At 39.5% G+C, this 26,851-nt stretch overlaps 1 protein-coding gene across 3 annotated transcripts in view; it reads right to left on the bottom strand.

Moving 5' to 3' along the window:
- The window catches only part of MOCOS (molybdenum cofactor sulfurase), a 210,396-nt gene extending 184,218 nt beyond the window's left edge, over positions 1–26,178 (bottom strand). For all 3 annotated transcript variants that reach the window (XM_074546568.1, XM_014264245.3, XM_026791008.2), the window contains exon 1: positions 25,746–26,178. In XM_074546568.1, coding sequence (XP_074402669.1) covers positions 25,746–26,163 — 418 coding nt within the window. In that variant the 5' untranslated portion in view covers positions 26,164–26,178. The remainder of the gene's footprint in view (positions 1–25,745) is intronic.
- Positions 26,179–26,851: the final 673 nt, after the last annotated feature.

Below are 26,851 nucleotides of genomic sequence, written 5' to 3' on the forward strand. Positions count from 1 at the left end.
CTGCTGTCCTGGAGGGGAACACCCTGGCTAATACTCTTCCAACAAAGCCTCCATAGAGGCGCCATTTGGCTCTCATGGGCACCAGGAGCACAGCCAGGTGATGCTCCTCTGGGAGCAGCTTCTTGTTTGGCCCTTTCCAGCCCCAAGGATGGAGACAGCACTGTAGTCATTACACAAAACTACAGCATGAGCAAAACAACAGGCAACCAGCTGAGGCTCCTCAAACACAAACCATCCACTGACAAAGGACAGGCACTTCCCATCCTGACCAACACTCCTGTGAGACAATGTGGACAAAAAGACCTCTAGGTAAAGGCCCCTTAAGTGGTTTCTCAAGTTTGATTCCTTATGCACCTCATGATGAAGGACAATATTGCAGTTCTGTGAAATGGAAGTATAAAAAGCAGCTAGTCATTTTTTAAACTCCTTCTCTGGGTATAATACTTTTAAAATCTGTGAGGAAATTTGGCCGAGGAAGGAAATATTATTAATTCTTAAACTTTTATTTTATATTTAATGCTGCTGTTTAATTGAAAACAGAGAACAGCATTTAATACTCTCTCCCACTGCCCAAAAAAAGAAATGGGCTCCCTCATCTTTTGAGGCTGCACTGAAACAAATATCTTCATTGCTATTGCACTTTTATGATGTAGTTTTTCCTTGCTGTCTTATTTCAACCAAATTGTATTTTTAAAGAAAAGAAAAAAAAGTGGCACATGTATAACACAACAGAAAAAAAAACATATTAATAAATTTCATTGTGTTTTTCCCCTGGTTTAATAACATTTGCTATTTTATCTTTATTGAGTGCACATTAAGCAGAGATTTGTCAGTATATAGAGAACAATACAGTTCCCATTGTTTCACTGTGGTATTTAGTATATAGGCTGTCAGCACTATGAAATGATACTGTTTATGGGAAATAACAGGAGAAAGAAAATATAATATGATCAACCAAAAGAACATTAAAATGCAATATCCATCAGGACATCGTTTCATTGCTCAGGGAAAATGCAAAATTAGCTTTTAGTTTAATTTACATACTATTATGTTTGGAGTGTGTAACTGACTTCACCAGTCTAATAATATACCAACTATTTGATAAAATCATATTTCAGACGTAGGGTTTTTTAATACAAGTATCAAAAACCATGCAATGTGTTAGCATTAGTCATGGAGAGTTATTCAGCCAGAGTATTGGTTCATAAGCTGCAATATTCATATGCTAATATCCTTGCAGATTAATTTTACATGGGGAACTCTTTGGGAACCAATACAAGCCAGTCTGTCCTGCTGGAAAAGTCCTAGCCCAGCTCTCTGATCTCCTTATGTGCTACAATTCACCTCTTAACACAGCATTTACCATATCTGTGTGCTCTTGGTCCCTTGTAAAAAACCTTCTTCAAACACCTACATACAGCCTCATAAAAGCCAGTTTAACTGAACATTTCTGTCTCTTAAAAGAAAAAAAGATAATTTAATTTGGAGCATTTCAATAGTAGAGTTTAAGGCCAAGCGAGAACACTAAACTGCGTGAAAGTTTGAGAACCTGCAAAACCTACAAGGCAAAGAGAAACTACCAGATCAATCTTTGTGAGCCAAATGTCTGCTTCTGACAAAAGCACACTTGCCTAAAATCTGACTTCATGCGACTTAGAAGAAATCGAAAGACATCATTTGATGAACTGAAAGTTGAACTGAATCTTTTAGTAACTAGTAAGCTGCGTAAATGTCTACCCCCCAGAGGACAGTCTCGAGGGGAAGCACAGAGAGACACCCTGGAGGCAGGGTAGCCACCCTTCCTACCGCACAGGTAGCCACCCTTCCTGCAATGGCCTGGTGCCACAGGGCACTAAGTGACTAAATTGTCTCCTACTTCATAACCCATCCATAACCTCATGTCTAGTCACCCAGCTCCTCTCTGGCTAAATGATTACTACTTTGGTATTATGAAATATGTTCCTGTAATCCTTGAAACTGTTTTTTGTGCTACACATTTCTGAACTTTGTCTAAGTATCACTTCCAAAAATAACCAATTTACCTACGCACCATCTGGACACTCTGTGTTCACCTCCTTAACTTTTTGTTATTCTGTGTTCTACTACAGTCACCAAAACAAGCCCGCCTGAGCTCCACAGGTTATTTCTCACAGTCTTGACACTTCAAAATTCCTGCACTCCAGCTGATTATAGGCTGCCAGTTATATTGCCCAAAGTCTCATAATAAAGAATGAAATGTGTAGTTACAAGGCAGCAACTCTACAGAGTCATAAATTTTGATTGGTGGATATAATTGCTATTCAGTAAGATTGCATACACAATATTACTTGGAAAGCAGATACAGAAAATGCCCTAGGGAGAGAATATATATCTTAAGTATGGCAATATTAACAAAACCAGTATGAAATAAACACAAGCTGAAGGCAAAATTAAACATTATCTGTCAAAAGATAAATATCACATTTCCATATACCAAGCCATAAGCGGGAGAAAAACAAGTGACAAAATGGGAGAAGTGGGCTCTACAGAGGTTGTAGACAAGTGTGATTTCATTTGGACACAGAAAGGTTTTAACAGATAGGATCACATCTAGGAGTACCTCAGACTCCTAGAATCACAGAACGGTTTGGGCTAGAAGGGACCTTAAAGATCATCTCGTTCCAACCACCCTGCTATGAGCAGGGACACTTTCCATTAGCCCAGGTTGCCTGAAGTCCCATCCAACCTGATTTTGAACACTTCAAGGGATGGGGCATGACATCCCTTGAAGTGACATGGGGATCCATGACATCCCTAGGCAATCTGTTCCAGTGCCTCATCACCCTCATATTAAAGAATTTCTTCCTAATATATAATCTAAACCTAACTCTCTTCTGGTTTGAAGCCATTTCCCCTTGTCCTGCCTGTCTTAGGTTGGGAATGGGGGTTTGTATTCTATTCCTATCTGTTAGAGGTGGGGCAGTCATCTTCTGTTAATTGGGCAGTTTTCTTTATTCTTTCTACAACCAATCCTCCCTCAGGAAATATATCTTCTGTTAATGGGACATTGAGTCTCACTGCATGACAGAAAAAAATTACATCATCCTACTGAGAGAAGCTCCACCCAGAGGAGGAGCCAAGCATTCCTAACTGGATATAATCATCGATTTTGGGATACCAGAGCAGCCTTTCTCACTGGATTCCCAGAGGAAGACCAGACCCATCTATACCACTGCCAGACCTTCAGAGGAAGACTACACCCTTCTACAGGATCCCTGCTCCAACAGAACCACACCTGGCACTCCAGGAGGACTGCAGCCACCATTCTAATTGGACTGTTACCAACACCCTGACCAACAGGGTGTCAGGTTGTGTTCTGACTCTGATAGTGTTGTTTTGTATTACTGCATTGTTTATTTTATTTTTTATTTTCTCCCCTAATAAAGTACTGTTATTCCTGTTCCCATATCTTTGCCTGAGAGCCCCCCTTAAAATCAAATTTATAACAATTCAGATGGTGCGGGTTTACATTTTCCATTTCAGGGGAGGCTCCTGCCTTTCTTAGCAGATACCTGTCTTTTCAAACCAAGATACTGTCACTACATGCTCTTATAAATGTCCCTCTCATATTTCTTGTAGGCTTCAAATACCAGAAGGCTGCAATTACATCAGCCCGAAGCCTTCTCTTCTCCAGGCTGAACAATCCCAGTTCTCTCAGCCTTTCCTTATGGGAGAGGTACTCCAGTCCTCCAATCATCTCGGTGGCCTCTTCTAGGTTGCACTAACAGGTCAGTGCCATTCCTGTGTTGAGGACTCCAAAGCTGGATGCAGAACTGCAGGGGGGGGGTCTCAACAGAGCAGAGCAGAGGGGCAGAATCACTCTCTCACCCTGCTGGCCACACTGCTTTGGATGCAGCCTGGGATACAGCTGGCCTTCCAGGCTGTCAGCACATGTGGCCGGGTCACGTCCAGCCACCAGGTTATTTTAGTAATCTAAGTCAGATACCCTTTGGAGTCAGCTTCTTCTTTCCAGTCACTGTGTGAGACTTAGCTACCACAAGGGGTGCTCCTAAATTAAATAGCACAAAGTAGCTTTAACTATGTAATGTAGTACATACAGCCTTTCTAAAAGTGCTGGAAGTTCCTGACACAGGGCATGGTATGACAGAGGGTATGATATGCCTACACACTGTATGGACAGACAGACAAAGATCCTCATTATGCAAAACCATTAATAAAGTGCATTAACAGAAAACAAAAGCCTCCTAATATGGCTTGAGATTTGCCTTTTCTGGATATTTTCTGGATTAAACATTTAATTAATATTTTTACCTGCACCTTCAGTTCCTTTTTGGCATCGATTTAGACAAAAACTATTACTTCAGAGTATGTTTTCTTAATAAAAACATGCCTCTCATCTAAATAGTCCTGTTCTGCTAGACAAGGTAATGTTTTATTTCCCTTCCTTAAGGCCAAGGAGCTCTTCAAAAGACCACAAAAGCATAGTGCTTGATGAACAAGGCCATAGATGCTCAAAGCCTGAATAGTTAGTATGCAGTTAAAGGAGTTCCTCAGCATGACTTGACTTAATTGCTGCAGGCCTGGTGAAGTAACGCAGCAGTGAGCCCACAGTCATGGGGCACATTCTGCCAGTCCACCAAATTCATCAATTCAAGTAATCACAGCTTGACCCGACTGCCAAATGCTGCTCCATACTAGGCTCCGACCAACCTGGATAATGGTACCAATATCCTAAGGGCTGCTATCCAGTTACAGAGTTCTGTGGGAAAATGGTGTTTAATTAATGTGTTTGAGTGTTTGAGTTGATGGACTCATTACAAAAAGCAAAGCATGAAATGTGCAATTACATTTATCCATAATAAGCTCCCATTATTTTTTCCATGTGCTACTGGCTTGCATTATTTGCTCTCACTGCATTATTACCTACAGCAAAGTAGGCAGAACATTAAAACCCTTTACAGAGAATACCAGACACTCTCTTTGCTTGCTGTATTCCCCAGCAGGGGCTATACCAACTCCACAAAAGCTTTTCAAGTGGATGAGGTTATTCAGTGTCATTATGCACTGACACTGCTCTATGCATGAGTCTCTACTTGTAGGTTTCAGTTTACAGCCTACTGGTACTGAGGAAGAGGGGAGCACAAAAGAAAGCAATGATTTCACATTTACTAAGAAATCACATCCAAACCTATGTATTCTTCACAGCTGCAGAAAAAAAATAGAAATAAAAACTGCAAGCCATCAAATTTCATCATTTGCCAACTCCAGTGTTAAATAAGACTGCAGGAAAGGGATCAAGCAACAATCCCCTTCATCCTTACAGGCCTACCTGTAAGGCATAGCTTTACTCAGTGCATCACTGGGGCAGGAATAAATATCGACTGCACTCAGTGATGTTATTTCCATGGACAGCTTTAATGGGTTGTGTGAGGCTGGTTGAAGTCTTATTTGTGGGCATGAACCAGAGGTATCCCAGCTTCATACAAATAACCTACTGCAGCCTGTCTCTCTGTCTTTGGATGAAATATACATCACAAGTGATTCATATTCATGCATTTCTTCAAACTACAACCTGCTCAGACAAAAAACAGCATTCACACCTCCCGAGAGAAGATATGATCATCTTTCAGTCTCTTTCTTTTTTCCCTTTCTCTCTGATGAAATTGATCATATGAAAGAAGAGTTGAAAGAGAGCATATTCCCCAATCTTCTATTACCAGAAAATGCTTTTGTTGGTTTTCCAGAAAATTTTACAGAAATATTCACATTTGTGTAGGAAAGAGGCAGTTTTGTGTAGGAAAGAGAATTCCCTCTTGAGATGAAAACACAATGGCAAAAAACAATGTTTAAGGTATCATAATAATTGTTTATAATAGCGGTCATTACCTAAACATTCTAGTAGCATACTCCTGCTTTTTTTCCTTCCTTTTCTTCCCATGAAACAGCCACAGACTTTTAAAAATGTTTAAAACTGACTTTTCTAGTCAGTTCTATTTCTTGCTCTGTGACCTGAAATAATGGGCTTCATATGAAATCGGGGACAAAACAGTGACTCAATATTCTCTCCAAAATATATAAAACTAATTTTGAAGATATACAGAAAGACTTTAAAATTATTTTATGTGTTCCAAAAGTACTAGAAGATAAATTAAGTTCAAAACAAAAACCAACGAGTAACCCTTTGCCCTTAAAATTCATTTAATTACACAGAAATAATTCTTTATGAGCTTCTGGCAGCTGGAGCCTTGGGTTGAACTTCCAACCATAGCAATAATTAAAAACCCACATGAGAAGTGATACACACAATGAACACTCAACGAGAGAAAGCAAAAATCAATTGTTCCCACTGCTGAGGCCCTGCAGAAGTACTTCCTGGCCATCATTCCTTCCCAATGACAAGACCACATTAATGGCTTGTTTGGCAAATGTACCCCTACTTCTCTCTGCTGCATTTTCTGGCAAAGAAGCAAGGCTGCTAATGCAAACCAGTGGTAAATTATTCTCCAGTGGAAGTTCTTCATACAAGGCTTCCCACAGACATTTAGAGCCCTTGATTTCCTTCTACCATCCAGCAAAAAGTCCAGGAACAAATAGTGAAGATGAAGTTCAGGGATGTAAGAATAAGTAAAGCATAAATTTCTGTTCAGCATAAATTTGATCTTTCAGGGAAAAATATGTAAAATCAAATGACCACATTACCAAGAGGAACTGTGCATAAATTCAAAGACTGTGGAATGAAGAGTGTGAGTGAGGACTTTAGCAAAAGCCACACTCATAAGATGAGAGGTCTAAAAAGTTTCTCCTGGTCCAAAAAGTTTCTCCTGGCCCACAATGGGCAGTCCTTTGCTACAACAGTCTTCAGTGAAGCTACGTCCATATTAAAAACAAGCAAGTTGGTTGTTAGTCCCTTTGCTTAAACCAGAACGGCACTCCAGAATTGCATCTTCCTAGTAAGAAACTGCATCTCAACCTCTAGACTGTTTTTCCATGACCAGTGTATTCTCATATCTCCCATGTCAGCGTTGCTGTAATTTAATACTTATCTTTAGCCATTCAGCTTTAACAGGTATTTCTCCCTTGAAAACCCAGTAGCATCTCTCCACCTGCTCTGGCTAAAACTGCTGTGTTCTTTTATTCTTAATAAATGGTAATTCCAAAAACTCATTTCAATTCCAGCCATACCTCTTCCAGCTGGAAGCCCTTTCTCTGGGAGCAACAAGGGATCGGAGAGCAAGAGTGGGGGAGCAGAACAGGCATTCCAGAAGATGATGTCAGAATTTTGGAAACCTAGGGCAGGTGTCCCTAACTTTACTGGAAAAATACCTTGTTAGACCAACACATCCAGATTTCTTGGGTTACACTCCTAATTGTTATTCCTGATTTACACTCCTAAATGATTGTCGTGTAGTCAGAAAAAACAGCATTATTCAACCAGGGAGAGGTTTCAATGCTTGAAATGCCCACATAATGCTTGACCAAGATCTCCTGTATCTCCTTTTACCCAGTGAGCAGCCCTCAACCAAAAGTGAAACCACAAACATGACACAGCAAGAATGGTGTGTAAAAATGTTAAGCGTAGGAGTTTCAGTATCACTACTGAGTAAATACTTAAGACTTAATACAAACAGTTTACTTTTAATGAGGCAGAGAAAATACTGAGATTTCATTAGGGAGATAGTAATTATGCATGAAAAACTATGTATAAGCTTTTCTTCTGCATATGTATTGGGTTAATCTAGATATTTTTCCATCATAAACCTTTTGGCTCCAAGTTTCCACAGATTAATTTATACTTTATAGTAATTTAATCCAAACTGCTCTCTCAGGTGAAACTATTCAACTATAAATAGACCCACCTAAGAGGTAAGATTATACTCAATTGCTTTACCTCTATCGAAGTTAATTGACCACATGAGATATGCAGATATCAATAACAGAACTCATTAAATAACCTTATTTCTTATTTAGGGATTTTTTTAAATAAGAATTATTTTGTAAATTTTTTGAGGAATGACTATAATTTCTTGATACCTTCACAAAATTCTAATAAATCAGTACAAAAAGCATCTCCTAATTGGAAAATAAAGTTGTTTCCACTAAAAAAAAATTCTAACAGACACAAGTTTCTCTAAATAAAATTTAATAGGTATGCAATTAAATATTGGCATAAATGTTCTGTTACTACCTCTTTTACTCAACCTAAATTAGTTTCTACAGGTTATCTTCCATTTCTTAGGGGTATTCCCAAGCATAGATTCAAATACCCAACAACCATTTTCAGAAATGTTCTAGGAACGAAAAACACATTTATCAAAAAATACTGTTATAGGAAACCAAAGGTTTTAATTCTGAAAGAGTTTGGCAACTGTAGAGATTTGTTAACTAGTTCTGACAAAAATACCAGCTTGCTAATGAATAGGTCTGAAAACAGCAGTATATCATAGAAATCCTACTTAACAGACCTGCTTTAAATACAAATAACAGCATGCAGCTTCCAGATACTTAATTTATTTTAAAGTTCCCTGATGTCCATATTAAAGGTTTCTAAAAGAAAACTAAAAATCTCTTGAGCTGTTGGCCCAAACATGTAATTTACAATCATCTTCTGTAAAGAATGGCTAGCATGTGATACAACTTTTGGAAGTTTGGTGATTACTTTGAATCTGACTTTGGGGAGCAACAATCCACTGTTGCACACAGCCATAAAGCTGTTTAAAAGGAGGAGTTTGTGCCCTTCAAGAGACACTACATTGCACAGTGTACAGATACTGCATTTTCAGAGGATAGGCACTCTGAATTCAAAGGGCTGCAACCCAACAAAAAAGGTCTTTTCCAAGGTCCAGTGACTCGAAAGGACCCCATGCAGAGTCTGATTGCATTTCTGCTGTACTACAGTGAATAACCAAAGCAGAACTTTGCCGTCAGGTCACAGAGACCTCAACTCTACAAAGAGAAACAAATTCCATTCAAACATGAAAACACATGGCAAGGTTTCCAGAGCCTTTGAAATAATTATGAGTAAATCTGAGTTAAACCATTAACAAATACACTATAACCAGCACTTCCTAAAAATACGGCACTGATCGCCTTTCTGGTTTCAAGCCAAGTTAAAGAGCTGGGTTACAATTTTTGCAGAAGCCCAAATGACCTTTGAAACAAGGTGAAATTTTATTTTCTTTAATCAAAAGCATTGGACTGCTTATACAGCTGTATCTTCATCTGGCACCTACAGAACATTTTCAGTCTCTAGGGTATGCATGGACTCTCTAAAAGTCCATGTATCAATTTAAAAAGTGCAACATTTGTAATAACCCATAGGCAAGAGGAGTAGGAGTGCTGTAATAACAGGCAAAAGTAACAGAATATCGAAATCACACAAATCAATTTACTAGAGTCAGTTATATCAAATGAAGAACTGCTCCAAAGGTGTGTTTAGACATCCAGGTGATTCTTTATTTCCTCCTAGCACATATTGTACATATCTTATTTTAAAATATGCAGAAATGTGCCTGTGTACGCAGTGCTGAGATGGGTATATGAATATATGTAAACAAGTATCCCCTTTAGAGGATAATTAGTGTTTTCCTGTTGCTTCTTGTAGCAGAGCATAAGGAAAAGCAGATGTGAGCCTGAAGACTCCCTTCCCTTACAGCTCTTTTCTACTTTCTTTTCTCTAGCGCTTCTCCAATTGCACATTTTGATATTTTTGGCAAAGTCATAACGTAGAAGCCATCACATCTGCTTTCAATTAAAATCAACATCTACAGAACATCATCAACGCTCAATAAAAAACAGCACCAACTTTCAGTAACAATACGCTAACCTCAGTTATAGGTGAGTATCTTTGCATGCTCAGGCACACTTGTAATTTGAATAAATTTGCATCCACTATAGAACTCCAGTACTGGGGACTGAGCTCAAATACTGCTCAGCTCAATGCAATTCTACTAAGTCAACTACTCCTTTGCATCTTTGTTGATCAGAATGCTCTGTGTTTAAATGAAAGTAGTATTTGGGACACCAGTGAAGTTAGTCCAATTTAAGTTATTACCAAGAGATATAAATATCTGAGCATCATAAAAACCCAATGACAGCCTGACACTACTGATATAAACACACAGAATTTCATTTTTGGTAGCAACCTTACATTGGATACCTTTGGCTACAAAAATGAGTTTCACCATTTTTCATTTTTAATTTTTTTAATGGACCAAGCAATAAAGCAATTAGTACATCATCCCAGTTTTTATCAGCTTCACTAGGTCATAATATAATTTCTCTCAATCACAGGGTTTCTTTCAATACTAATGACTTTCAAAATTAAAGAGAATTATCATTTCATCATAAACAATTCAAAGTACTAAATACAAGTGGCCTCATTAACGCTAGACTGGCTTTGAAAATGAGTAAAATATTATACATGGAAAAATGAATATTCCAGTCTCCCTAATCTCTGAAGTCTGAGCTTAAATTCACAACTCTGCCCCAACACCAGCTATTACACTTTGCCTCAGAGCATCTAAGAAAACATGATATATTTAAAAATCAAGGTCTTCCCCCACAAACTGCATAATACTTGAATACATGACAAGACCAGACACAACATTCATATAATATATCTTACTCAATTTCTGAGACAAGATACTTGAAAATGCTACCTATATAAAACTACAGATGGCATATAGGCTTCCAGAAGTGACTACTGTCACTTGGATTCCAAGTATGGGTAGCAATTCCCTCTGTGGAGCCTTCTCCATAACTAGCACAGTCACATGGAAGTGCTAGAGCTGCTGGAATTCCTTAGGCAGGCCAAAGGCTGCTCTTTCTCTACAGACCATTTCTACAGATGCTGTACAACCCAGATGGCTGAACATGCTCATCGTTGCACGGGCAGAGCATGTCTGGTGACACATGAAGAGTTACACAAGCAAAGAAATTCAGGAACTGAATCCATAACATGAAATGAAGATTGAGAGGTATTTTAAGTGAGGTGAGAATTATTTATGACAATTAATTATCTAATTAATAATAAACAGTATTACCATAATTGGAAAAGTAATACTAATTTACTTTTATTTCAAAGCTAACTTATGCACTGTTAATTTTCAAATACATCCTCAGACTAGACTAGAGTTATATGTAGTTGCTATAACTAGAGGTAACATCTCAGAATAGTACTGAGCTTCTGTAATGAGTTCTTTTTATATCCTCAAAATTTCTACTTTTTGTTGCATTTGTGCTTGCAGAGATTTTTTTACCATATTCCCCCAAAGCAAGTATGTTTACACAACAATAGCACATTTGGTTTCCATAACTTGCATTCTGAAGCTACTTATTAAGATGAAATAAACTTCTGTTTAAAACAAAATAAAAAATAAAATTCTGTTTATTTTTAGCAAAACTGCATGAATATGTTTCACCAAGAAAAACCTAAATGCATCAACACCACTTTCTAAAATAGCGAGTAAAGGTTCCTAGTGGAGCACAGAAAGGCCAAGGTAGGGCTCGGGGCTTTGGAAACAGCCCTAAAAGGGGAGAGGAGTACACCTCTAAACAAAGGAACAACAAAATCAAACTGGTTAAATAAAAATTAGTATGTTAGCATGCCCTCATTTGTGTCCTTATTTACAGCTACCTCAAGAGGGATCCAATTTCTAAGGAACTGTAAGATCACAACTATTGTAAATCTGGTAGAGTAAGATATCTCAATCTGCCCACCACATTTCAAATTAGACTACTAAAAATTCAAACAACTATTGGGAAAAAAGTATGGGTCACAATACTCTGAAACAGTGGTAACTCAAAGAATGCTTCTAACTCAGTGCATACAACAATTGGTTTTACATGTTTCATTCCAGATCTACTTACTTTCCAAAACTTCTTTCCAAACTTATGCCATAAATACTGGAATTCAAATAATCCCTATTATGTCATATAATCACCACCATAACAAAATTAATAATTAATCCCCAATAGTAAACCAAGAATGAGCCCAGGCAATCAGCTGTACAGAATGCTGGTTTCATGTGAGATAACTGCATTGAGGAATTTTGCTTCTACATGGAAAGCAAGTATTCCTCAACAATTCGTACAGACACCAGATATCTGATACTTTGCCTCCCCAGAAAATCAGGATAAAGTGAACCTTGTCAGATCAGTCATTGCACAGTGTATACAGAGTATTTTATTTTTTACTACAGAATAAACTACAGGGCTTGTCTTTCCCATTTCTTCTGACTGAGACAAGAAGAAAGGTATTAAGGGCAATTTTTTTCCCTTGCCTACTCTGTGCTCTTTTTTCCCTACTCCCCTCTTCCAATTTGAAACAGTTTTCTTCCTTCTCTTATGAAAGATGATGCTTTGTGTTCTCACCACAGTGACAGTAAAATTCACAGATTTAGAGAGAGACACCCATCTATTTATATTTTTTTGTCTACATTTGTATATACATTGTAATGACTGCTCAGTGGAAAGACAATAAGAAACAATCAGTTTTGATAGAAATAGATTCTTCCCCATGTAAATTTTTCCCTCTAGTGTTTCTTTTTTTTCTAATATACTACTGTCTACAAGCCAGGAACCCCAGCCAACATATATCCAGAGACTATATGTTAGACTAGACTGCTGTTTTCTTCTGAATCATTCCACATGGAATACACAGTGCAGTGAAGCAGACTCAACATATGCAACCCTGGCTATATCTCACTTGAATTAAAAACCTAAAGTAAAGTTTCTCCTCTAGATTCAGCTATTTCTGTTCTACAACTAAGAGGAAATTCAATCTACAGTAAAAAAAACCAAACAAAAAAACCAAACCAACCAACTATCCACACCCCCCCCTAAAAAAGAAGAAAAATAAAAGAATACCCAAACAAACAAACCAAACAAAAAAAGGAGACATGTAGTGACTAGAATGACCCCAAGTTCTGTAGCTGGATTCAACCAATCAAACAAACATCACATACACACAGAATCTCTTATACTAAATTAAAAGACCCAAGAGATTCCCTTCCATGCTTTACCCCTCATACCTAGATTTTTATATTTTTATTATAAATATCAGTTTTACGCATTTGAGAAATTCTCATGCTATTTCAATACATGTAACAATCCAAATAATTTTTAAATACACAATACATTCTCTAAACATAAAATTTAGGAAGCAGTTGAAGAAGTGGGAACTAGGCAAAGACAGGTGTTCCCCAAAATTTCTGCATACCCCACTCTTTTTAAATCATTTCACATGCAAGACTGAGGAGAAATCATTGTAAATTAACAGCTACTTGATTAGGTTAGTGCCTAATCACATTCCTACAACTAGAATGGATGAAAACAGAAGTGATGGCTACTAGAGGCTGAATGTAACCACAAGGTATCCAGCATCCAGATTTGAAGATCTGATCAGACACTTTTGGAGACATGACAGCTGTCACGAGATTATTTGGTACTGTTTCTCCCACTTCAGTGGGACTGAAGTTTATCCAGAAAGCATTGCAGTGTAATCCTTGTGACACTTTACAAGTACACCTATCCTTCTGTATACTTGCAGAAATGAAAGAAAAACCGAATAAAGTTCTGATGGTAAAAGCCCTTTAATCTCACAGGAGCTGTCACGCTCAGTGATGCAAAGCTGGGATAATCGACTGAGTGCCTTCAAACAAGCGTTACACACTGTGAACTCAACATCCAAAGGAAAGGAGGTTTTCATAAGTTTTTTTTTTTTTTAATGGGTAACTTTAGCACCCATGATTTAAAAAGCCTGATTTGCCTTTCATTATTGCTAATCAGGTTTTAAATATTCCAACAAAAGCTGGTGTTTTTCAATTTGACACTGGGGAGGCTGAAAGGGGAAGACTTATCCAAACCTTGAAAAACACCAGACTGAAGGGAAACTCACAAGAATAAAGTCTTGAACTAACTCATTAGAATTTATACTTTTTCATCATTCATGAAGTACTCAACCTCATATATTACAAGCTGCTAAGGACAACCAAGAGGATGAGTTGTAAGAGAGAAGTAGATGGCTTCAGTCCCTAGAGAGCATTTTACTGGAGTAGCCTCATCCTCTGGGCAAGATGATATTGAAAAACAAGGAATGGAGGGATGATTTATTTTTACACAGCCTACATCTCAAGGAGGCTGCCCTCAGTGCCACATGAAGGCTTTGTCTCCTGTCCTCCAGTCTCTCCCAGTGGATCAGCAGAAGCTGGGGCCATGTCAGTGCTCCCTGGAAGGCAGCCCTGGTTCCACAGCCCTGTGGTGCCGTGATGCCTCCTGTGCTCTGCAGATGAGCTTCACCAAGCCTGAACATGAGGCAGCTCCTAACAACCCCATCATGACTTTCTCACTCATTCACACAAGTTTGGTTTCTTTCCAATCCATAGTTCATGACTAAAGACCAGTCTAAATTCTATTTTCCAAACAAATATGCTTAGGCCTCTACAGAAATAAAGGATGGAAAGTTTAAAGTTCAACTTTAAAATAAGCTTTTGAACTTACTATTGACACAGCTCTTTGTGACAGGAGTAATGAATATTTTAAAGCTTATTTTTTGACCAAGACATCTGCCCCGTTCCCTCTTCTTCATGCCCTACCCCTTTCTTCAGCTCAGGGTTTTTACAGAGGCTTGGAGGAATGTAACTGAAGTGACTCAAACTCTTGATCAACCCTTTGGAAGGAAAATATTTAACAGCAACAAATCCTAATTGTTAGTATCTGAAAGGAAAAAAGGTGCTTCCCAAGGAATAGACTTTCTTTATGTTGGAATTACAGTTGCAGTGTTCTGGTACAGGAGAACCACTTCAAGGCATGGTAGTCTCCTCCATGCTGTAGAGCCATTAGCTATGTTTGAGTACATCAATAGCTGCTATTCTAATTGATGAAAAGCTAAATTTCCATGTAACCCAAAATCAGAACCTTTTCTCTTTCTGCAGAAGAAAAACAAATCATTAATGTTCTGATCATTAGACAAGTTAACCTATTACTCTGAAAGTGACCCAAAGGACAGATAAAGCTGCTGGTGCTATGACTTTTTAATAAAATTCCAGTTCAGAGAGTTTCACCTGAGCATGAATTTTGAATAGCTTTACTGAAATCTACAACTCATTTATCAAAAACCCCTCAGATTTATGGCTGTGGTTTCAAGAAGACCTATATCAAAGACAATGGGAAGGGAAGGGAAGGGAAGACTGATTCTCACCAAGACTCTAGTTTTGCAATTTAAGATTGGGTTTGGGGATATTTAATATATACAGAAAGTGATTTTCCTTTTACGAGTGTCACAGTTTTCTCCCTTCTGTATTTCTGATCTTGGTGAGTTTGGAGTGATACTAAGACAAGTCACAGAAGATATGTTGACTAAAACAGTAACAACTTGTAAAAAGAGGGCTTCATTTCATTACCAGAAAATAATCTGTCAGGGACATGCACCTCAGTCACACCAGAAATGGAAAAAACTAAATGGAAAGGAGTTTGTGGGTCCCAATCACATGGGCTGCTTTGTCCCCAGAAAAAGTGAGCTGCAATGCAGTTCAGAGATGTCACACACTTATTTCCTTAGTCTCTCTTAAAAGTACACCTTCTGAGTTATCCCTTAAAGGTTATTTTTGCATTTTAATGTCTCTTGCATGTAATTTCATGCTACCCAAATCATAGCTCACATGGTTTTTAGTTTATTTCTTATGTAGTCGAAGTCTTCCAAGTCACTTCTGATGAATTTAAATGACACATATTTTCATGCACTTATAGTGGTATTAAATAATCTCCTTTTTAGAAGGGCAAAGAGTCCTCCTGCATTTGTGATATCAGGCTGTCTTGGCAGCATTGTACCTGCCACTAAATATCCATGCTAAGGAAGTAAGAACAGGAACATTATCATATTGCTACACTTCATGACAACCCTCCATGATATCAAAGAACCATAGAATTTTTAAGGTTGGAAAAGACGTCCAAGATCATTGACTCCAAACTGTGACCAATCCCCACTTTGTGAACTAAAGCACAGCACAGTGCCACAATGCAGTCGTTTCTTCAACACCTCCAAGGATGGTGACTCTGCCACCTCCCTGAGCAGCCAATTCCAATTCTTCAGGAATTAACTCATTCATCAAACACTTCATTTGTTGTGAACACAAACTCTATGACCAACAACAGAGTGCAATTACCTACATACAGTTTTGTCTGAACATTAGTTTGGTCAGCTTCCCAGCTAGGCATTACCAGCAAGTCTGTGTGTGGGGAGGAGAAAGCAACAAGTCTGTGGATGGTAAAAGCTTCTTTTTCATGCAGTCTTTCATTTTGGGCCATTCAGTCTGCTAGGTAGGGAATTCTTGCTAGGTATCCACTTCCATTTAGCTTTTTTTATCCAGTCTCATGAGAAGGCAAGGTCATTATCAAAGCAAATTGTCCATCACAGCTGAGACTGGGGAAGGTATTATGACAAGAAATGCCACTCTGCTCCCTAGGCTTACACATGCCTAAATTGATTAAATATATAAGAAATATTTTCCTAGTGTGTGATGAATCAAAGACGATGACAGATTTAAAGAAAGTTGCATTCTGCCAGAGCAGCCAAGTAACATTTTGTTTTTAGACAATTCTGTTTAACATTAAAATAAATTATAGGCAGGCATACAAATAATAAAAATGCAACTCAGAGACACATTTAATAAGCTACACTCCTCAATAAATTGGGAAATGTATGGCACAGCAGATGAAGAGGGTATTTTACTCAACAGCAGTACAAAGTTTTTTTCTTCCTTTTTCTAAAGAAAGGCAACATATGCTGGAACCCGTTGCTGATATCATCAGTTCCAAATTACTGAATTATGACATCTTTAATGTGCTGTGTGACATGAACATAAACATGTGAAAAATCTTGGGCTTCAATTTCTTCCTCCGCAAGAAATTAGAGGAGAAATTTTCTGATGACTGTGTAACTTCACCTGACCCGTTCATAAGTTTGCAAAGGCGTACACACAGTGATATTTGGTGTTTAATTGTGCAGTAATGAAATTAATTCACACACCATTAATTTAATTAATGAATATTTCTTCAAATAAGCTTCCTGTCATCTTTCCAAATTTTAATTTGGAACATTATTCTGCACATTGGCAGAAGAAATAAGCTTAGTTGTATAATCATCCCTCACAGCTAACGATGTCACCAAAATATCACATCCTTGTGATCACATCTCTCTTTTTTAGGAAAACTGTGACAAAACCCCTGTCCAGTCATGCTCTTAGCTTTCTTTTAAAAGAAGAAAATCCTGGTGCTCCAGGGACTAATCTGAATGAGCACAGAAAGATCTGTTTCTTACTTCTCATATGAGAGCCATATTCCTGTGGCTGCTACAAGGAACCAGGAGTGAGTCAGGACAATGCTGAAAGCAAGAAGGAGAAATAAAAGACTGTGGAGGAGTAAGCCTTGCCTCCCAGCTTAATACATGTATTTCACATACTGGGGGGAAAAAGGGCAACTTTGCACTTTCCTGCATGCCACTCTCTCAAGAGCTGCCTGACTGGGGTCACATGCCCACTGCAGGCATCTCACAGACCATCACTTCTCTACAGTAGAGCAGAAGGTGAAGGGGCAAAGAGCACAAAAGCACAGGATCTACCTGGGCTGATAAAAATACTGGCAGGAGCCTAACAACTTGACTCACTAGCAATTAAACTAATTAAGTCTGACTTTTAAATGCTTTGTGGCCTGTCTTTACACCTCCCTGCCCTACTATACCTGTTTATCTGTAACTCTGACCTCACTGTCCCACACCTTCAGTCTTGACACCATCCTTTTCCTAATTGTGACAGAAACCAGTCAGTGGTTCTCAATATGCAGATGTGGTAACACTAATAGCATGATTAACTTCAGAAGAGAATATATTATACCAACCCCAAGCTGACATATTCCTAAAAAGAATTTTATTTTGTTTCAGTCCCCTTTTCTATTTCAGTAAGCAAAAAAAAACAACAACAACAACAACAAAAAAAAAAAAAAAACCAAAAAAAAAACCACCACCTTCAAAGTACTTTAGTATCACACATAGTAAAACATCTGCATTGATGGCTTGGGCCAAGAACCACGAGTTATAAAAAGCCTGAGGCATTTGGACGCTCATCCTACTTCCTAAACATCCTCTCAGAGTTAGGCATCCTACTGGCTTCCTGTTCTCCAAACATACTGGGCTGTCTACACATTTATCAATCTCATATCACCGCTTTTTACTATGCAGTGTTCTGCAGTATGGCTTTCCTAAATTCAATGACAGCATCTTCACATCCAAGGAATGCATCTGCAGCATCTCTCTGATCCCAGGCATGCAATGAATCAAGCTGATCAACAAAAGCTGACCTCTCACCTCTCCATTTGTCTGTTTGTCCTTACACAGGGAACACCCCTGAATTCTAACAAGCAGTGCAGAAATGGGAATTCCTACCCTAACACCTAATGGAAATTTCAAGGGCATCAGATTCCAGGTTCTGATTTGGAAGAAGAAATTCCAGTATAAGTGCAGGAACACCAGAAGCAGATCACTTCTGCTGGAAACATATGCACACACACTCTTTAATTAATAATCTTATATTTAACACTGAAAAAAAAGTCCATGATCACATGGAAACATAGAGAAATGGGTTGGGAAGAAATCAATACACATCTCACATATGGCAACATCACAACAACCCAAGAGGACAAACAGAAGATTTTAAGAGAACCCAAAGGCAACAGAAGGAAGAAAGGTGCCAGTACAAACAGTAGAGGCACAACCAACACCAAAGAAGACTTCAAGCATCTGCAGCCTTTATTGTTCTTCAATCCAGCCTTTGATACCCTTCTCCTTACATGCCCTACACCTGTGTGCCCTCTGCACCCTTTGGTGATTGGTCAGCACACCTGGGCACTCCATGTCCCGTTACCGTCAGTGCTGCTCACCTGTCCTGCACAGCCGCAGCCCATTGGGGATGAGGCTCCACCGCAGCCCCATTCCCAATTAACACAAACTGTGTGCCTACAGCAGAAAGCACCACTGATGTGGTATTGTGCAGGAAAAAGACAGTGGTGTTTTTCCAATTTTTAAGTAAGAGATAAAAAGTATCTTGTGCTCTTCTAAGTAGAACATCTGCCTGTTTCAATATTTTCAAATATTAATATACATCTTGTACAGGAATTAATTTAGAAGATAATGTATCTTTTAATTAAAAGTGCAACTTTTTAGAAAATGGGTGGCTGATACCCTGCAGCATCTATGGAGTTCCATAAATTATCTTCCCAAATCTAATATTTTTTCACATCTACATATTGACTTAAAAAAAGTCTCATGTCTATATATGATTATTCATTCTTGTAAAGAATCTAGTCCCAACTGATTAACTATTTATTTCTAAAATACCACTGAATACTTGGAGTTCATGTCACCTGTATCAAGTTTATAGAGTTTGGGTCTTTGCTTTCCTGCTCCACATTTCTTTTTTTTCCACTGACTAAACTTGAAAGTAACTAAAACTGTTTTCCATGCTGAAATATTACAATGACAATGTCATTGACTACTCTTCATTTAGAGCTATGTCCATCATTAACAGCAACTGAAAGATCAGTCCTGCACAGAGTAGACCATCTTATGAACCGTGAAATGCAACATAAGGAATTCCTTAACACTACTTGTTACTTCTGTGTAGGCAGAGGAAAACATCTGAAATTAACACACAGCTAATTTTACTGCATTTGGGAATAAACATGCTTTATGCTCAACACATGCTTCCTCTTTGATAGCAGTTCTATAGATAAGAGCTAATGTAGATAACTTCTGCTGACCTGAAATCACCAGGAAGTGTTAAGGCTTTACATGAGCATACATATTTTTATTTTTACAAAAAAAAAATTCATTAGTTTTGCAGTTACACTTCCCATACTACAGCTTCTTTTCACAATTACCTTCTCCACCCACTGAATGTATCTTCCCAGATGCCTTCTAGCATTTCAGACTGTCCAACAGCAGCTTCCTTTGATAATTTTTTTCTTTCTTTTCCCCTCCAAATAAAAACAAATAGGCACTGAAAATCAAATCATATTCTGGTGGAGAGGCTACAGAGAACAGGAGCAGGTTACCAGAGATCTCACAGCCACTGAGGAGAGCAAAAGAGCCTCAACAGTGGTAGAAAGAGGAGTTCTCAGCTTTAAACATCAAATGGAAAGGTTTAGAATATTTTCTCTCTGTTCAGGATGAGCTAGAGATGAGGAAATCCAGACTTTTTCCCCAGAACAGTTAGCATCTCTTCTAGGCTACGTGGGATCTTCCAGTGAGACAACAAAAAGCAGTCTCATCCTTCCCCTACACGTTGCTTTTGCTGCCTTTCTGTGGGAGAGGCAAGCACTGGATTAACATTAACATATGCCAGTATCTGTATGTGGGAGAAATAATTTGTCCTTTCTGGAGATGCTATCTCAACACTGGCCAGCAATGGATGGGTGTGCTTCAGGGAACTCACAGTAAGCACTGCCCCGACCTTAAAATGGCACAGGCCTTGTTTCTGGTTTATGATAGTCTTCAAACAAAACTTAATTAAAATAAACTTATCGGTCACTATCAAACTGGTTTTTACAGAATAAGATCAAATTTGCCTCCGTGGTCAAAGCCAAATACTGCTCAAAGAACTCAAAGATTTGCTGAAAACTCAGTCACTTAGTATTCAAGAATAAGAAAAAACTGAGATTAAAAGGAAATGATTCATCCACAGATAAAAATTATTAATAGTAAAGAAATCAGCAGAGTAACACGTACACATATAGAAGACAGCTACCAGATTGAACAGAATGGTCTTACAAAAAGCAAAACAAAACAAAACAAACAAGCAAACCAACCCCCCCAAAAGAAGTCATTTTAGGATGAAAAAGATGTTCTTTTTTTTTTCCAAAATAAAGAAAAAGCCTCAGGCACAAGACTGGTAGAATTTCTGGTTGACAAGGCAAGCCTACATTTGCAATCAAGAGGTGAGCACGACTCTCGAGGCCCACAGTCCACTCATCTTCACAAGTTTCATAAAGTGTGAGCACCAGTTACCTATCAACAAAATTACTCTGAGTTGACACACCAGAATGCATTTCTTACTTTTGAAGTTCACCCAAAAAAACCTAGATTACCCTAAAGATGACAAAACAGACTTTTCTATTCTCAGAGGACAGAGATGAACTTTGCTAACTGAGCTGCTGAGGACTTAACTGCAGCACACAGAGATCTGCTTTTTACATTCTTTTACTCAGAGGAAAAGTCACCATACAAATAATTACCAGCCATATGAGTAAAAAAGACCTATTTTTGTGTAAGGTCAGATCCAAAACCCAGCTGTTCCTCAACTGAAGAGTACAATAAGCCCTTGTACAAGTGACCAGTTCACAGGACATCACTGGAGTCTCAAAGACACAAAGGCCAATTCGGTTACTCAAAGCTCAGTCTGCCTTTCCTTTCTGTTTATCAGACAAATTTCATTATTATTGTTAGTTGTATGTAATCATACATATCACAAATGTTCATACTATTAAGGTAAGTCATGATGTTGAAGTACAGGCCAGTGACCAATTTGACATTAAATGGGACAGTCCATCTCAAGCTCACCTAAAGACTACCTTCAAATAGCCAGTATCCCTTAAAGAACACCTGATTCCTATTACATCCTGTTTTTTTCTTTGGAGGATGGATATCCACTGCTTAGTGCTCCTGGAAAGCTCCCACTCAACTACCACAGCTATATTAGACAAGAATACTGGCACACAACTTAAAATGGAAAGGTATCTTGTGATTAAATGCTGTGTCCAAATCACATGTCAGCTTTTTCTTTTTTAAAACCATGATACAAACTGAAGCTGGTATTTTCCTTGCTCTGATAAACATCACAGAAGCATATTCATCCCCATTACTTAACAACAGAACCTATAAACTCCTGCTGATTTCTCTATCCATTTCTAAAGCACAATTTAAAATCCTACACTGCAGATAAGGGTATACTGCTCACAAGATTAAAGTCAAGGTCACATATTGCACATACGCTGCTGCCTGTGAAACAGCGATCTGTTTCACAGACTCCACATATATTTTTAGAAAGGGCTGCTCTAGTCATCAGCTAACAGCCTTTGAATTACAGAAGCGAAGATAAACTTTGGCTTAAAAGGGAAAATGTAAGTCTTCTGTGCCAAAACAGACAGACCCCTGCTGATTTAAGGAAGTAAAGTAGTTCTTTTTATCTCTTCACAAAACCTGAAGGGGAAATCCCCAACACACTGAGTATGAACCTTACTTTCCTTCTGATGCAGCTAAGACTGAAACTCCCCAAGACTTGATACAACCACAGGTGGACCACCTTTGAGAAATGCTGGCTTCACAGTATGCCTGGTAGCTAAGCTGGGGCTCCCTCCAGACATCTGTTGCACCTTCTGCTCAACAGGCACCTGTGCAGCTATTCATACCAAAGCTACAACAGAAGCACCAGCACCATGTAAGAAATGGTGTGTAACACAGAAAAGATTTCTGCCTTCCCCAGAGAACACCATTTACACAGTATGTCATTAGTGGATGCCACAAAATATTAGTAATCAGAAAAAGTGAATACATTGATATGCAATAATTATTACCACATGAGGCTCATAAAAAGATGACACTTCCTAAATCAAACATTAGGCTTAATTCATGGGTATCGAGAAGGGGATTCCAAAAATTCTGTTCACACAAAATGTGAGCAGCAAAATCTGGATTTTTAACCAGCTTTAATGACCAAAAATGTTTAAGACATGCCCCAAATAAACATGGCACAGGCTGAGAGAGTGAGGCTGTTTAGCCTGGAGAAGAGAAGGCTCCAGGGAGACCTTGTAGCCCCTTCCAGTATCTAAAGGAGGATTACAGGAGAGGTAGAGAGGGCATGTACTGTTGAGACAAAGGCATGTACTCACAGAACAAGGAGGAATGGATTCAAACTGGAAGAGAGAAGATTTAGATTAGCTGTTTGGAAGAAATTCTTTACTATAAGATGAGTGAGGGATAGAAACAGGTTGCCTGGAGATGTTGTGGACTCCCCATGCCTGGAGGTGTTCAGGGCCAGCCTGGGTGGGGCTTTGAGTGACCTGATCGAGTGGAAGGTATCCCTGTCCATGGCAGGGGGTTGGAACTAGATGATCTTTAAGGTCCCTTCCAACCCAAACCATTCTATGATTCTATGATTACTGTTAACTCCCTAAAATAGCACATGTTCTCTTTTGCCCAGTGGAAATAGTTAAGATTGCTCTTTACTAGAAGGGACAAAACTACAGCAGCTTTGTGCAGTAGGGAGACAGAGCAGAGATCAACACCATGAACAGGGAGAAGTTCATAAAGTGAATCGCTTTTTGTACAATCAGGACTTACCCAAAGAGTTGAGCCAAGGCCACCAGAGATGTAAAACTTCTGCCTCATCCTACAACCTTCATGTTCTGGCAGGCCACTAAAAATGCTTGGGCAGCTAAATGCTAATTTTTGTAAGTCACTCAGAGAAGATTCCTTTATTTACTATTGCTGCCACCAACCTGTACATTAGCCACCCTTTGCCTTTTTTCTGCAAGACAACAAAATTGAGAGCTTTAGAAGACTTTTCATTACATTAACATCAGTGTGTTGAGACCTCTGGCAAGTGGGGATACACGGCTAAATAAAAGGAGGCCAATAAATAAATAAGAGCAGTATGCTTCTCGTCCACACTGCTCTGCTGTCAGCTGGCTCCTGAGCTCCTGGACTCTGTCCTGGACTAGTACAATTAGTCAGCTTTGAGACCAAGAGACATGTTAGGCAGGGGACACTTGGTCTAGGAATCTGTCCCTGGGCACCTTTCATTTGGCACTGCTGGCATCACTTGAAAGCACCAGTTCCTGACCAGAGACGTGCCACTGTTTTTCAGACAAGAAGTCCCAGACAGGACACCACACCACATGCATGCACAGCAATCAGTTACATTTCCTCACAGACACAGTTTCCTCACAGAGGTGACAAGCTTGCAAGATGAATGGATGACAATTCATTAATTGGATAACATGTTAAAATTCCATGGGGGAATCAGAAGGAATTTGCAACCTAGGTCACCTTACCATAGGTGATCACATGATTATGTAATTTCAATCAGCTAACATTACTGAAGATTCTACTTCATACCCTGTATTTGCTCATCTCTTTCTAGAAATATTCTAAGTTATCTACATCTTATTTCAGCAGGCTGGACAACTCAGAAGACTGCATTAGCAAAACATTTTCAAATGGAGAAAAACTCCTAATGCTCTGCCTTTGCAGTAACCTCCCTTTGGGAACTACACTAACCGATCGGACATTATTCATTAACAGATACACTTTATATCAAAACTGGGGAGCCTCTGAGAAATGAGCCTGATTCTCGAGAGTTTTAAAAACTCGTCTGCTTAAAGGCCTAAAGAATATTTCAGTAACAAAATAGCCACTTTTCAGAATTTAGGCCTAAATTTTGGAGAAGCAACTTCTGGTGCTCAAACTTTCACTGATGTAACTACTATGTCTAATAATACACTGTGACACTGACTTACTAAATCTTCAAGTTCTTTAAAGTGCTGCTGAAGTTTTTTTCACATTCCTCTAGAGGCCAAGTATACCTCCATTCAATCTAGACACCTGTGCATGAGAAAGCCCATTCCTGTATCCAATCACCAAAATTCGGTGAAATTGCAAAAATAAAAAGAGCATCAACACAAACCTCTCAAGAGAAAGAGTAGCCTAAATAACAGTTGTAGGGCATCCAAACTGATGCTAGTTACTCCACTCTCTACCTGGGGCTTTTTGTCGTAAGATTTTTGAATTGCCAATACCATAAGCTGTCATAGACATGTTTTAAGAAAAATCCTTTCCTTAGAATTTTTTCTCCTGAGAAGCTGAGAGGCCTCAGGAACAAAATGTAAACAATAATTACCTGCTGCTGTGGAATGCAACAGGTGGATCATGTTGTTGTTTCTAATTAATGGCCAGTCACAGTCCAGCTGTCTCGGACTGTCTCAGTCACAAGCCTTTGTTATTATTTCTTTTTCTCTTCTTAGCTAGCCTTCTGATGAAATCCTTTCTTTTACTCTTTTAGTATAGTTTTAATATAATGTATATCATAAAATAATAAATCAAGCCTTCTGAAACATAGAGTCAACATTCTCCTCTTTTCCCTCATCCTAAGACCTCTGCGAACACCACCACAATAAGCATTGATACTTCTTTAAACCAGACAAATTACTATCATATAATCATATAACCATCACGAGTATATTTGAAGTAGTATGCACAAGGATGTTTAATGCTGGGGGGATAGTGACCTATAAGAGTAAAAGTAGCTCACAAACACCTGTCTAACTATAAGCTTTCACTAGAAATGGGTTGATGTACTATCATAATGTCTCTCCTTCACCTCCGAACTCCCCTCTTCATATCCATATCGAAATCCTATTACTGAATCCATGGCACCTTTGAGGCATTTGTGCCGGAGGCAGGAGGACAGGGATGATCGGGAGGAGAAGGAGAGAGAGAGCCGCCCCTTGTCTCCTCCCCGAGCCGCAGAAATCACTGCAGCGAGCCGAGCCCAGCACTCGCTGCCAGCGTCCCCACCCCTGCCGCCGCTCCGTCATAGCAGAGCGCTCCGTCCCGCCCGGCGCCGATCCGAGCCGGGACTGGCCCGGGCCTCCCCGCCCCCGGCCCGCCCCCGGCCGGCCGGCCCGCCCGCCCGCGGTACCTCGCAGCCGGGGGAACTCGCGGTCCCGCAGCGCCCGGAGCCCGTCCCCGTGCCCGTAGCCGTACTCGCAGCCGGCGGGGCGGGCGTCGAGGAAGGCGCGGAAGGAGAGCGGCTCCCTGGCCATGGCTCGCCAGGCGTGCAGGGCCCGGCGCGGAGAGCAGCGCGGCTCCCGCCCCAGCGCAGCCTCCGCGGGCGCTGCGCTCTGGGCCCGCTCGGCACTGCCCGGCCCGGCCGGTCTGCTCCGCTCCGCCCGCCTCCCGCCCCGCCTGCCCCTCATGAGCCGGGGCCGGTCCGGCCGCCGCTGAACCGGGCACTGGGGCGGCACAGGGAGGAGTTTCCCGTAAGGAAGAAGTTTCCCGAGGCGCTCACAGATCTGTTTGGAGGTGGCAGCAACAAGTGTGCCCTCCTGTTGAGGCATGCTGTTTAAAATACTTCATGGAAATCTCTCTCCCCTAAAATTTTCCAATTCAAGCTCGGATTTCCCCGATGCCTCTTCCATTGCTGCTAATGGCAAAGGTCGCTTTCTCACATCTTGCACTTGGGGTACAATACTCGTGAATCACGTCGAGCTGGCTCATTTGGCCATGGATGCTGTGTGGCCAATGCAAAGTACCACGGCCCAAAGCCAAATATGTGGAATGGGCTGATCACCAGGAGTAGAGAGAACAGGACTATTCTCCCGTGTAAAAACCATTCCTGAAAAGTCCTCTGAACAATATACATAATCAAAAAAAAATCATAGCCAAAGGAATGTGTCTATTGAGGTTTTTTTGTTTGCTTGCTTTGATTGTTGTTTCATTGTTGGGTTTTGTTTGGGGTTTTTTTTTAATATTGTTTTGATATTAATTTTTTCTTGACATACTACTCACAATGAGTTTTTCTACTTACAGTTCTGCAATCTGCAGAGCATTAAATGACCTGCAATGTTAGTCCAATACCAAAATAAAACTGCACATATTAGGATGGACCTACATCCAAAAACTGGTAAGGCAGACTCTCATTAGATTGCTTGAAATGCTACTACTGGGATGTCAGCGAAGTGGGAACACAGAACAAACTTCAGCCCAAACTGAGCTGTAAAGATTTTCACTTACAAAGTGATACTG

Source organism: Zonotrichia albicollis, chromosome 1, assembly GCF_047830755.1.
Source record: "Zonotrichia albicollis isolate bZonAlb1 chromosome 1, bZonAlb1.hap1, whole genome shotgun sequence".
NCBI lineage: Eukaryota > Metazoa > Chordata > Aves > Passeriformes > Passerellidae > Zonotrichia > Zonotrichia albicollis.